Genomic DNA, 14373 nt, shown 5'->3' with positions numbered 1-14373 from the left:
CTGAGGTTTTATATTGGGTTGACTCAGAGAACAGAGGTAGAAAAGTGAAGAAAAAAAAAGATTGTTTGGAGGGTGAAGGGAAAAGGAAGAGCAATCGTTTTGGTTTTAGATATGTAGCATTTAAAATACAGATGAAAGATAACATTGGAAATTTAGGCAGCAGATGTAACTTCTCATTTTACTAAGTTTGGATTTAAAAGGAAGACCAGAGGACAATAACTGGAGGTTGCTGAGCGCTAAGGCTTTAACGAAATTGACACCAGAGGAGCCTTATTGCACCCGCATTTTACCAACTTTCTATATCTTTGCACTCAAATTGGTTCACTCCATAGCTCCTCTGTGACTACATCTTTTATTTCTGCCTCTGCTGTTTTCGATTCTTATTGCATCGGATCTCCACCTGCCCCGTGATCTCTAATCCTTTGGCACCTCTGCATTCACCTGGCCCAACAGTCCCCTTGTTTTCCCTTGCCTGTCTTTCTAGTCTAGCCCTTCGAATCAGTCATCGGAATTATGCCCTCTCTGGCATCTTACAATATCTCTTCTCCTTGACATTACCTTTCTCTCCTCTCCACATCCAAAGGACCATCCCATTACCAATGAAGGCCCTAAAGTGCAATGAACCTGTAATCCTAAGTATAGTATTGTGACTATCAGCTTCAGAGAAATGATCCTGGGCAATGGGAATTGACACTGTAAAGAGTCCCTAATTCTTGAAGGGGACTAAAGCAGGCATATCTTGTTGGGCTTTTGTGCCTGAAATCTATGGTACTTTTTATTGGAATTAACTAAGAAGGTAAAATAGGTTAGGGCACCTTTTTGCTAGTTTCCAAATTTCTGAAGTATGCAGAGAGGAGGGAGTGGTGTGGGAGCATAGAGGAAACTGCTTCTGAGGTCCCTTCAGGCTATAGTGTATACAGCTGCTGTGCTGGCATCCTGTTTCTTTCTGAAACCAGACCTGTGAGTAAAAACTAGCATTGCATAGGGACTTTGAGGCAATACTAGTCTTGACCCGAAACCCTGGCTCCCTCTAAACCTACACTGTGCTAGCTCAGCTCCTGACTAGCCCTAGGGAAGCAGCTAATTTACAATTCGCACCTATGTTGATGAAGCTGAAGGCCTTAGACCTTAATGTGAGTAGCACAGGGAGCCAGCAGAGGGAGTTGTAGTCCCAGAACTTCCTTTAGAGCTTCTAATAAGTTCTGATTTTGTAAGAGATCTTCCCTGGCTCCATCCCAACCTCCCGTGCAGTAAGAATTTGACTTGAGATATGCCTGAGTTTGGTGCCAGAGCCCTGGTGCGAGCAGATGGGGAGCTTCTGCATAGCTGTTTAAACTCGAAAGCCATAAAGAACTCTTGATTTCAAGGAAACGCCTGTTTACTGTACAGCTCAAGCAGCTCTTGAGAAACGGGAGTGCCTTCTTGACCTTGATCTTTATTGATTTTGGTATCAGCACTTCCAGTGACGTGTCTTGAGGGGCGGGAGAAAATTAACAAGTGCCTTCCACACTGGGAGAGGGAGGAAGCACGAAAGTCCCCACTGGGGAGGTGGGGTGGAGTGTCTGGGTAGCACTGAACAGGGAGTGCCCTGAAGGAAGTTCGCTGTCTGGGTGCAGAGCCTTGCCTCAGCTCTGATTTTGAACCAGAAGCGGAAGCCTTGAGCTAGCCAGTGAGGGACTTTGAGGCAGTTGACGAACGGTCTTGATTTGAATAGGAAGTTTCTGTGAAAGGGGATGCAGCTCTGCTAAACATCGTGAACTTCTGAATCACTAGGTTTGGTTCTGCTTTTGGGCACTCAGAAAACCCAGGCATTTCCAAGCCAGCTTTCCATTGTGCTTCAGGACATATATTCCCCAAGCCTGCACTATGGAGAAGTGGGACGGTAATGAGGGCACCTCAGCTTTTCACATGCCTGAGTGGATGGTGAGTTCTTCCTGCACTTTGCTTTTCCTTCTGTTTCTGGATCATGAGGCCACCACTTCTGACAGATGGCAGGGATCACCTGTGAGAAATTCCTAGCAAGACCCGTGGTTGGGGGAGAAAGCTATTGCTCTAATTTCTGATTAGTTCCTGTGTCTTGGGCCACCCCTGTTTCTAAATGGCAGTGAGAGCTGCCTGGCCAGAGGCAGCTTCTTGCCTGGCTGTGCTGGGCTGGAGTCCCTATTGCTGCTAGTGCACTGCATGGGTTGTGTTATCCTATGATTGCTTTGCATTCTATACACAAGCTGATGCTGTTTGTTTCTCAAGTGGATTAAAAAAAAAATATACAGGCACACCTGCTTTATTGTGCTTCACAGATGTTGCATTTTTAACAATCTGAAGGCAAGAGACCCTCCACCAGCAAAAAGAGCAGGACTCACCTTATTGCAACACTTGTTTCATTGCGGTAGTCTAGACCAGTGATCTTCAACCTTTTTCATCTCATGGCACACATAAACTAATTACTAAAAGTCTGCAGTACACCAAAAAATTTATAACATTTTTTAGTGATCTGACAAAAAAGTGGGTATAATTTTGACTCATTCACAATGGATGGCTGTTGTGTTACCTGTTGTCATTTTTAAAAATTTGATTCTAAGAGAAAAGAGGTCAGTGTCCTTAACTAAGTAGTCAGGTATTGCATGATTTAAAAATTCTTGCAACACACCGGTCAGAATTCCTGGTCTATATCTTTGAAGTATGCCTGTAGTGATGTGGGTGGGGGAACCCAGAACTTGTAGAAATGATACTCTCTCAAGTGTCTGAAAAGATTTAAGAAATTTCTCCCCTACCTGCTCAGTTTTTCCCCTCCAGTCAAAACATTTCCCCAAATAGTCTTTATATGTATATTTCTAAAAGGCAGGAACTATAGCTCTTTTAGTACCGTTCTTCAAAATACCGTATTTGCCTGAGAAAGTTTTTAATATAATGGTAATAAGGACTTATTTGTTGATAAGAACTACCACATAAAACCTAATATTTTAGATCCAATATCAACTTTTGATTTAAAAATAGCAACCGTTCTTATGTTCCTAACTGTGGCTTCTTCTAGGTTTAGCCTGATTTCTTACAGTCTGTACCAGCTTGTGTTTTGTGCATCTATTTCCTTATGGAAAACTGGTTAGACTATATACAACATATTCCAAGTTCTTTTGTGTTTATGGAATTATGGGCTTAAAGAAATAACCATCAATAATGAGATTGAATATATGAATTATGAGCTTAAAGAAATAACCATCAATAATGAGTTTGAATATATAGTAGGCCTAACAAAGGCCCAACTGAGGAGCCTACGTTTCAACTCTCATTGTTACAACTATTGTTTATTATTTTTGTTGGGGTTTTGTTGTTCTTAATGTGGTTTCAGAATCTTGTGCTCAGTTTTAAAAAGTTTGATAGAAATCCTACCCATCCATAGGATTACTTCAAATAATATAGTGTTTTAGAATTAATGGAAAGGATTCATACAATAATTCTAGTTGGGTTTTTGTTTCTGAATCTCCTGCCACTCACTAATAACAAGAAGGGGGAGCAAGCCCAGCCAGTGTGGCTCAGCGGTTGAGCATCCACCTAGGATCCAGGAGATCGCGGTTTGATTCCTGATCAGGGCACATGCCTGGGATGTGGGCTCGATCCCCAGTGTGGGTGTGCAGGAGGCACCAGATCAATGACTCTCTTATCATTGATGTTTCTATCTCTCTCCCCCTCTCCCTTCCTCTCTCTGAAATCAATAAAGATATATTTAAATTAAAAAACAAGGGGAGGGGGGGGCAAAAAATCTGGTTTTCTTAGGGGAGGGAGGGACCATGTTAAGATACTAAACTTTGGTACTTCTCTAAAGGAATATTACAGAATCCCACGGAACATTAGTGTGTCAACTCAGAATCAATGAAAGTTTATAGTAACTCTTAATCTTGTAACAGCCCTCGCAGTCTTACCTGCTGAGCACATCCTCAAGAGGAGCTGGCTCCTGCTGAACACTTACCTACTTACCTTCTTTTTATTTAGGCGATCAAGGAAACTGTCCGAAAGCAGTTAGTGTGACTATTGCTTAAGGATCTGACTCAGGACTTCCCAGCTTTTAGAAAACATTCTTTAAAACATAGGTCTGCTCTATTTTCAATACAGCATCTCTTATTTAGTGATTTCTTGGCCCTTCTCTCTGAAAAACTGGGAAAATATCTTTAATCGGTAGATTTTTATTTTAAAGAATGAGAAATAGTAGGGAGGGGGTTATCTTCAATAATTCAGTTTTTTCATCTGCTATATTTTCTTGCCAAAAGACTTAACCCCTTGAGGCTTTTCTTAGATACCACATGTCATTAGTTTCTGACCTGGTCTGGAAATGAAGCATTAGGCTGCCACCGATGTCCACTTAGCCAGCAAAGTGAACCCCTGAGCACCCTCTAGTGTATTGCCTATAGATTTCCAGACCTTACCTGTGAAATGTTAGAGTGCCTTTGAATCCCCAAGAGAAAACCCTGGAGCCAGTCCCCCTGTTGGGCAGAAATTTCAATTTAAGAAAGCTTTAGCAAATGTCTGACTCAGGTTTCAGTTTATATATTAATGTAATGAAACTTCCACTGAAACTATCCTAGCCTCCAAAAGAAATATGACAAGGAAATATGTCCTTTCAGGAGGAAAATTTAGCAGAGAAGGTACATTATAACACCTCCCTTTTTGTTAACCATAGCAGAAAAAAAGGACTTGCATACCCCTCAAACAATAGGACTCAGAGCAGACGGCAGCTGATAGTACTCACATCTCTGATTCCCAGCAGGGGAATAAGCCAGGACGAACTTTGAAGAACCCCAATCTCGAGAATTGACAAGGTGGACCTTCAGTTAACATTCCATCAGTCACTGGAAAGCTCCTGGAGCCTCTGCTCCTCAGCTGTTTTTGTGTGAAGGATTTCTTCCCTTAGGCTTGTTCAGGCAGTTTTACTGCTAAACGGTTGGCGAACACATCCTTTTAAAGACTGTTCTTATTAAAATGTTTTCATACTTCCCCTGAGAAATCTTTAGTCCCTTTCAGTAGGTGAAATACCATGGGGATCAGCAGTAATTTTTTTTTAAGTTTCTACATTTTAATATTTCCTCCTCCCACCCAGGCCCTCTGTAGTACTTGGTACTTTTCCATAGGAAATCTGATTGACTTTCTTCAGTACTCAGCTAGCTGGTTACCCGATTTTCTTTTGGCTAGAAGTAATTCCTTTTCTGGGTGAAGAATTTGTTTTAGTAGCTCATTTGGCTCGGAAGGGAGAGATGTCTCTAAGAATGGTGAACTACATCTACTTGGAAGTAAAACAGACACCTTTAAGGTATCTGGTAAATGGTGGGAGAGATAACTTCGCTGTAACTGGGTCAGGACTGGCATTTAAAGAAGAGACCCATCTGAAAAACTGATGAAAACTATGGGCCTTCTCTCCTGGAAAATGTGCACATACACAAAATTTTGCATTTTGTTGGGGGGGGGGGCGGCGGCGGGCAAGCACCCATGGACTCTAGATAAAGAACTTTTTGGCCTAAAAAACAGAAATGTTTGTGTTTTATACTGTGTATTATTATGTACTCTCCAAAACCCTCTCAGATACATGATTTTCTCTCTCAGCACGCCTTCGAGATAAGCAAAGTAGATGTTACTGTTCCCATTTTACAAATGAAGATTACAGATGTTAAGTGCTGGAAATGTTAAGAAATGGAGATACCAAGCGATCATCATGCTCTGTGTATTTGAAAAGGAATTAACTGTTTTCTCTTGGTCTGACCCTCTTTAGGTTAAATAGATCTTCTATCCTCTCTAGGAGTTCTGTGTTTCTTAATGTATTAACTATATTCTTAACAGCCTTAAACTGGAAATCAGAATTAGATCCAGTTCTCTTGATATCCTGTGCTGAAGGTTTACTTCATTCTAACCTCTGACCTTTCAAATAACCTTTTCTTCTCTGCCTTTCTACATGCCTCCCCAGTGTAGCCACAGATAGGATCAAATGGTTGGCTAAGGAGAGAGCCAAGGAATTAGGACTGCTTTATTTATGCTTGGAGGAAGTGTTAGAGCTGTGGTTCTCAAAGTGTTCCCCAGACCAGCAGTGTCAGCATCACCTGGAAACTTGTTAGAAATGCAAAATCTTGAGCCCCACCCAGATTTACCAAATCAGAAACTCTGGGAGTGGGGCCCACAAATGCACTTGAATAAGCCTTCCAGGTGATTTTGGAGCACCTAAAGTCTGAGAACTACTTTGTTAGATAAACTCACTAAGTGCTAAGGCTTTTCCTGTCAGTAATAGCATCCTAAAATGTCTTCTGGTTGCATGTGGTATAGATCTGCCCCTCCTTTTGGCGCAAGTCTAATGACTTAAGCCATCGAACCAAGGAGTTCCTTTCCACCTGAGTGAGGAAAATGGGGAACCAGCTGAGAGTATACGAGGGTGAACATCTTTGGTTAGCAAGGGCAGAAGATTAGAGATTCAGCAAGCAAGCAGAACAGCAGTCTGTCTCACTTCTTGAAATTTGAGTAAAAGATCAGTATTGTCATGGGTGGTGGTGAACATCAGTAATTGAGTTCAATTAATTTCTGTTGGTGGCATTGGGTAAAGTTGCCAATTAAAGGGCTGTTAAATTTAAAATTCTTATATGATTAGCCATTTCAGAATTGTGATTTGAGCTGAGTTCCAAGACCATCTGGGATGATGTCATTTCTGAGACCCAATTTGATAAGAAAGTAAATGTAAGGAGTAATTAAATTAAGAATGAAGTAGGGCTAATACACCCAGGGTTAGGACCAAGGGAGTTTTTGGTCCTCTGATTTTTATCATTAGGTGTGGTATAGGGGAAAGAGCTTCAGCTCTGACATAAACACGGGCTCCCATATTCTAGTCCCATCATTTACTCACTGTGAGACCTCAGGCTAACCATTTGTTGTCTCAGAGCTGCACTTTCCTAACTTGTCAAATGGGGATAATAATCCCTATTTTTTAAGATTATGTTGCTGATTAATAGAAGTGACATTCACAGGGCTGTGTATAATAGGCACTTAATAAACATTAGCTCTCTTCCCTTTATTCTGTTCTTCCAGAGGCCTTTTCTCTCAAAGATTATTCTGAAAAAAGAATCTACCATTTTATGTTCTTTCTTCTGCTCAACAAGCAGTCTCCTTTTTTTTTGTTTTTTTTTAGTTAATCCTCACCTGAGGGTATTTTTTCCATCGCTTTTTAGTGAGGATGAAAGGGAGGGCAGGAGGGGAGAGAGAGAGAAACATTGATGGGAGAGAGACACACCAATTGGTTGTTTCCTGCAAGCTCCTGGAACCAAGGTACGTGCCCTTGATCAGAATTGAACCCAGGACCCTTCAGTCCCTAGGCTGGTGCTCTAACCACTGAGCCAAACCGGCGGGCGGGGCCTTTTGTTTTAGGAAGAATTCAAATCCCGTTCCCACCCTGTCTCTGTAACATACAGTTGTATGTAGATTTCCTATTCACTGGCCCCCTTTCAGAAACTAACAAATAAATAATGTGATGCTTTGCCCTTTCATTTGGCTTTAATTTGATATGTAACAAAGTCATTGTGATCCTGGGGACCCTGAGGCAATAGAAAACTCCCCTTTGTAGTCATACCTTCCACAAAACACACAGTTTTTGGAAAACTTTTTCTTAAAATATATTTTTAATTACTGTAGAGAGAGAGGAAGGGAGAGGGAGAAAGACATCCATCAGTTGCCTCCCATCCATCGGTTGCCTCCTGCAAGTACCCCGATGGGAGGGTGAGGTGGGGGGCAACCTGCATGGGAGGATCCTCAACCAAGGGAGCCACCCTGGCCAGGGCTAAAACACTTTTTTAAAAGAACAAAGTCACTCAGCACCTAATCAGCAACAATCTTGAGATGGGACTAGAAACCAAATGTCAAAACCTGTATTAAAAATGCACAATTAAGAGTACAGCACTGAATATAATATTGTATGTCAACTATAATTTTACAATAAACTAAAATTTTAAAAAATTAAAAAAAAAGAGTACAGCACCTATCCCCAGTCTGACAACTCGAGGACACAGAGTGTAGGGTAGGGGCTGCCCGAGCACTTGGCACCATCTTTTTTTCTTACCATCTTAATAAATTCCCTCATTGTTTTAGTGGCTTTGTAGTTAATTTTTTTTTTCCCTCCCTAATAAGACTAGGTTAAATAAAATCAGCTGACATGGAAAAGGAGGTAAGGTTAAAAAGGAACCTAATTAGCAAGATAATTATAGCAGGCAAAAAAGTGCGCTGGTTATATAAATACGCTATTGTTATATGCATGCAAGTTGGGCCTTGTCAAGGGACTTGTTAAGGTTTAGAGGTCAGAGGATCCATGTAATTAGGTGTTTAGGGGAAAAAAAAATAAAATAAAAGCAAAACAGCCACCAGAATTAGTGGCCGATGAGCCACTAACAGAAATTTTTTATTGCATTGGGTTCAACTGCTGGAGGGGTTGTTGGAGCAGCTTCAGGGAATCCAGGGAAGGGTAGCACCCCACCTCCCAACCAAAAAAAAAAAAAAAAAAAAATCTAGCTGGAACCAGAGCCAGGAGAATTGCTGATGCGGAAAGTTTAAAGGCCTAGCCACAAGGGTCCCTTGACCGGAGAGGTGGCAGTGGGGCTGATAATGTCACTATGCTGAGCAACAAGAAGAAATACATTGTCAGTGGCAACTCTGGGATTAAAGCCCAGGTGAGGCTAAGCTCTTACTTACCAGTCTTGCTGCTGCGATAGCCATTGATGTGAAAGGCCAGCTGCTTTTCCCCTCCTTTCCTGCTTTCATCCCTCCTTCTGTCATAAGGTGAGCTGCTCCTGTCCTCATAGTCTCTTTCCCTCCCTTGCCTTGATGCCTGTTGGAATTAGGCAGTTCTCTCTGAAATGAAAAAAGGGGGATTATCTTAAAGGACTCTTTGGTTTCAGACACGTAGGAAAGTTAGGGGTGGAAGCTACCAAAGCACCCCAGCCTGGGTGGTTAGACTACTGTGTTACAAGGTGAACTGTTGAGTGAGGAATGTATATAGCATTTAACTATTAGGGCAGGTGGGCAACAGGAATGACATACTTAAACATGTGCTCTGGTTGTCAGTAAAAGATAAACATTAATTTCTCTGGAAAATGGTATAGCATTCTATATAAGTAGTCTCTGTCTAACATTCTGTCCTAGAGAAACTTGATTTCAGTGTCTAACAAGTAAACAAAATTTAGTATCCTATGTCTCTAAGTGGAGAAAGCCTACCCAGTCTTCTTTAGTGCCAAAAGACAGCCTAAACTTGTCCTGAGTGGAAGGAATAGCTGTAAATGGAGAAGACTGTAGAGAAGAGAGCTCAGCTTAGAGAATCTGCTTTGAGATGATGATGCAGCTAGATAGCTAAATGGTTTAGTGTTGTTGGGCTACATGTATGTGTACTGCCCTAGCTGGTTTGGCTCAGTGGTTAGAGTATTGCCCACGGACTGAAGGGTCCCGGGTTCGATTCTGGTCAAGGGCACTTGCATGCCTCGATTGCGGGTTGGATTTCTGGCCCTGGTCGGGGGTGTGTGCAGAAGGCCACCAATCAATGTGTCTTTCTCACATTGATGTTTCTCTCTCTCTCTCTGAAAAAGCAAAGGAAAAAAATATCCTCTGTTGAAGATTAAAAAACAAAACAAAACTGAGGCTTTCTATTACTAAAAAAAAGAAAAGTATGCGTACCCACCCACCGCTGATCCCAGAGAAGTAGAGTGACTGGCCCCCTCTAGTGGTGTGTGAGTGGGGGGGTTATCTGTTATTTATTTTTTTTAAGGAGGCATTGCTAAAGTTAGTGATTCATTGTGACCTTTGGAAAGTCAATTATTACTCCTTTTCCTAGATGGGCCTCTAAAAAAGAATAGAGATGAGTCATTGTCTTAAACAAGGTTGGTGAAATGGGAGCCAAAATTCTGAGCTTGACTGCTATCTCCTCCCCCTCTTCACACCCACCTTCTTCCCCTTTCCAACTTTTTTTGCCCTTAAAATTTCTTTCAACTTTAGACTTGGCTTATGCTTACCATGTTTACTTAACATTCAGCCACGTACAGACAGTGAAGATAGAATAGGCTACTTCCAATTCATTTCAGCACGTGGGTGCCTACTGTGTGCCAGGCGCCTGTGCCTGCAGATGTGAGGGTAAGACACAGGTACCACCTCTGTGGAGCCTCTAGTTTTATGCAGGATACAGGCAGGTGGTTACATTTAGTGCAATAAGTACTGTGATAGGAGCTGTACATGGAAGTTCAGGTATAGCCCATGGGAGTGCATAGAAAGGGCACTTTATCTTTTTGGAATAAATTACCACTTTAGCAAAATAATCAGTTTTGCCATTTTTCATTTTAAAAAGAGCTTCTAATCAAATGAATTTTCCTATTGCTGAAAATCATTTACAAACTCTAAAGTACTACATAGGCTTTATTTGTTGTTACAGCTATGAAAATGCTTATGAATTCCCCCAAAGGCATGCTAAGCTAATTCAATTTGGCATTGATTCCTTCATCTCAGTACTCAAATGACTCACTAGTTACCTCTAACTGCAGGAAATGGAGTTTCAGTTGCTGCTCTCATTCTGATAATGCTGTATCTGTGTTCTGCCCATCAGGGAACCATCTTTTTATTATGAAAGGTAGAATCACTTGTCAGATCTTGGATGCTTTCTGCCTCCCTGCCACCTTAGATCCAGAATAATCTAAGCAATTATGCAAACATTCAGTTAGGGAAAAAGAAAAAGTAATTTATTGAAATGATACGAGCTTTGTGTGGTAGAGTGTTAAAAAGTAGCAGCTGGAACCTCCAACAGTAGGAGAAAGAGATAAAAATGCAAGAAAGTCATTATCAGATATTGCCCAAAATGCTGTCTCGAGTATTGAGGTTTATACATATTCAGTCCACTCATTCACTCCTTCTATACCTGTTATATTATAGTTAATAAAATCAACCTTGTGGCTTTTAGGTATTTTATGATACCAGACTTTACAAATAATAAATTAATGTTGTGTACTTACTAGTACTGAAAAGTTAATTAATACATCTTTAAAAACTATAGTGACTGCCTGCAATAGCTATAAGAGCAGTGAACTGTAGGGGCTGGAGTGGGGGAATGGATTTATTGAATTCCTGCTATATTTTAGTTTACAGACAGGCATACCTCAGAGATAGTGGGAGTTGGTTTGGTTTCCAGACCACTGCAATAGAGTCGTGGTCTTTTGCTGGTAGAGAGTCTTGCCTTCAATTTGTAAAAACAAACAAACAACAACAATAAAAAAAATGCAACATCTGTGAAGCGCAATAAAACAAAGTATGCCCATACACTGTTTGATTTAACCCTCTATTTTTATCTTTGCTGTGTTTATGAGAAAATGAGGCGCACAGAAGTATCTTGACCAACGTCACATAGCTAATGAGTGGCACAGCCAGGGTTTGAATGCAGTGCCAGGAAAGATCTCTCTGAATGGAAAGCCTATGTATTTTTTTCATTATACCAGACCATTTCCTGAGAATCTTAAAACCTTGAAGGCAAGCCACTTTACCTTTCTGCACCTTGCAGTTTCTCATTTAGATATGTAAAAATTGGAATAGATGGTCTCAAAGATTCTTTCCAGCTTTAGTTTTCAGTGAAACTATAGAAAGGATCTCTGAATCTGACCCAACTTTCTAAAAACTTATTTTAACCAGAACATCCCATTCTCCCTTTTTTTTGGTCACAGTTTTATTGTAAAAAGCATTTGCCAGAGAGTGGATCAGATATTTAAATTTCACCGAAATGGAGCAGATGGAGAATGGAAAATCATTCTTCTCTCCATGAGTCTTAACATTGCAAATATGAGTTGGTACAGTCAGATCACCTGCCTTGAATTGTTGTCTCAAAGTGGGGGTTCTTCTCCTTTATATAACTAGAGTTCTTTTTCTTAGCAGATCCAGTTTGCTGACCAGAAGCAAGAATTCAACAAACGTCCCACCAAAATTGGGCGTCGCTCTCTGTCTCGTTCCATTTCTCAGTCATCCACTGACAGCTACAGCTCAGGTGAGTACTGGGCTGCTGTGGACCCACCTGTGGAGGGATGACCGATGAACCCTCCTGTGTCCCCAAGGCTAATTAAGCATGGCCAAGCCTGTGCTTTGGAATAAACACTTTGCCTCTCAGTTGAAATTTAGACCAAAATTCTACACGGAATTTTTTATTTCTCTTGGAGATTCAGAGTGGAGCTTAATAGAGGCCTCTTCTTCCAGTAAAGATAGAAGGTGATTGAGGAAATTGAGTTCTGATTTATTCAGAGGGTGGGAGGGAGGGAATATGATGCTCCCTGATGACCTTCACTGAACAACATGTGTAAAGACTTGTGTTAAATCCATTCTTTGAAAATAGAAGAGGGGTTCCCCATCCTCCCATCTGGTACTTGCAAATTAACAGGGAAACCTTAATTGCCTCAAGAAACATGAAAACATAGCTAGTTCAGGTGAGCCCTTTGCCTTCTCTTCTAAGCTGTGACATTGTATTGCTAGTTACTCCTTTCTTCCTTTGCAGTGGCACTAATTCAAATACATGGGCCCTGGGGCCATTATCATTTAATGCCAGATGAGCTATTACCACGTAAAACCCCTTGAGGGCATTGGCCATTTATGCAGCAGTGCCCAGTATGTATCAGATCTAATATGGAGCTATTTTATTTTGCTCTTCTGTTGAAATGTGGTAGGAAACAGTTGTCTCCTCACATTATAAGTAGTAATATTTATTAGAAAGTTTTCATCGTGACCTGAAGTTTTATTTGTTCTTCACACGAATAGAAAAGTAGTATTTGTTATGTAAACTTGAAGAAAGCTTGTTTAGGAAACTAAACTTTTAGGTTGGTTAGGTTGTTATTTACATTTTTACATTTCTCTTTTTACTTTATCCCCATAATAACTGAATGATGTAAAACACATTAGATAATTTCCTATGGATTTTTGTCTAAATATACCAAATGTGGTACCTGTCTAATTCTGCTGAAATAACCGGTGTTGCCAGGCCAGCGTGGCTCAGTGGTTGAGCACCGACCTATGAACCAGGAGGTCTGGTTCGATCCCTGGTCAGGGCACATGCCCACGTTGTGGACTCAATCCCCAGTAGGGGGCGTGCAGGAGGCAGCTGATCAATGACTCTCATCATTGATGTTTCTGTCTGTCTCTCCCTCTCTCTTCCTCTCTTTCTGAAACCAATAAAAACATTTAAAAAATAGTAATAACCAGTGTTGAAAATTCATAAACCAGTTAATTTATAACTCTGAAAACTTTAATAATTGTGTAACTGTGAATTATAAAACAGAGTGTAATGTTTTAGACTATGAGTTTGTGCATGTTATCTAAAGACTCAAACTAAATAATAACTATACTAAATTTAACTCTAGCTCTATCTCTTCCCTACACACTAGATCCATATTTCCAACTGTGTTCCTGCAGAGAAAAAAAACAATACCTGCCTTCCCAATGAACCCCTATATGCAAGGACTGTACCTGCAAAATATCTGTTGACCTAGAAGAGTATGATTGGTGCACTTGGAAAATGTGGACCTTTTAAGTTGTACTGTATAAAATTGCCATTTTTATAGTAAAAAAATTATCAACCATATATATCCATTTAAGGATATTAAACTCAAGAGCACTGGAGTCAAAATATGCTGGAGATGGAAAATAACTTAAAGATCAGTTCTTCAGCTTCCCACTGAATGCTGAAATTGCCTTAATGCATCTGAGACAAATGGCTATCTGGCCTCTTTGGCAGCATTTTAAATGATAGGGTAACCCTTGCTTTATCTAGTTATTTAGCTCCTGAAAAACTCTTACATAGTTCCTGGAATTTATTTATTTTATTTTATTATTTATTTTATTTTATTATTTATTTTATTTTATTATTTTTTGTTAACCCTCACCCGAGGATATTTTTCCCATTGACTTTTAGAGAGAATGGAAGGGAGGGAAAAAGGGAGGGGGAGAGAGAGAGAGAAACATTGATGTGAGAGAAACATCAACTGGTTACCTCCCGCATGTGCCCAAAGTGGGGCTGGGGATAGAACCTGCAACCCAGGTACATGCTCTTGACAGGAATCAAACCCATGACCCCTCCATGTACGGCTGATGCTCCAACCACTGAACAACACCAGCCAGGCTATTATTATTTTTTAAATTAATTTTAGAGAGGGAGGAAGGGAAAGAGAGACAGAGAAACATCTATGTGAGAGAGAAACATTGGTCAGTTGCCTGCTGCACGGCGCTCCAATCAGGGATTAAACCCGCAACCTGGGTATTACAATTCCTGGAATTTAAAGATTTTACTTAGAAATAAAAATCACTATTTAGGGGGCGTCCCACTGTCCTGGTTATCGTCATCTGGATATACTCCAG

General features: G+C 40.7%; 1 protein-coding gene and 1 long non-coding RNA gene across 10 annotated transcripts in view; one reads left to right on the top strand and one right to left on the bottom strand.

Annotated features, from left to right (window-relative positions):
- Positions 1-4998, bottom strand: part of LOC308561370 — a 78505-nt gene extending 73507 nt beyond the window's left edge. Inside the window, exon 1 of the long non-coding RNA XR_013999463.1 lies at positions 4742-4998. This is a non-coding gene — a long non-coding RNA (uncharacterized lncRNA). The remainder of the gene's footprint in view (positions 1-4741) is intronic.
- The window catches only part of AHCYL2 (adenosylhomocysteinase like 2), a 149095-nt gene that overhangs the window by 89453 nt on the left and 45269 nt on the right, over positions 1-14373 (top strand). For 2 of the 9 annotated variants that reach the window (XM_081146338.1, XM_081146337.1), the window contains one exon: positions 11908-12019. In XM_081146338.1, coding sequence (XP_081002464.1) covers positions 11908-12019 — 112 coding nt within the window. Of the gene's footprint in view, positions 1-1437; positions 1924-7157; positions 8791-11907; positions 12020-14373 lie in introns of those variants that run through there. The other 7 variants (XM_081146339.1, XM_081146336.1, XM_081146341.1 and 4 more) reach the window with 6 other exon arrangements.

The sequence above is a fragment of the Miniopterus schreibersii genome (genome assembly GCF_964146895.1).
Source record: "Miniopterus schreibersii genome assembly, chromosome: 9".
NCBI lineage: Eukaryota > Metazoa > Chordata > Mammalia > Chiroptera > Miniopteridae > Miniopterus > Miniopterus schreibersii.
This window is presented reverse-complemented; position numbering and strand designations above follow the sequence as displayed.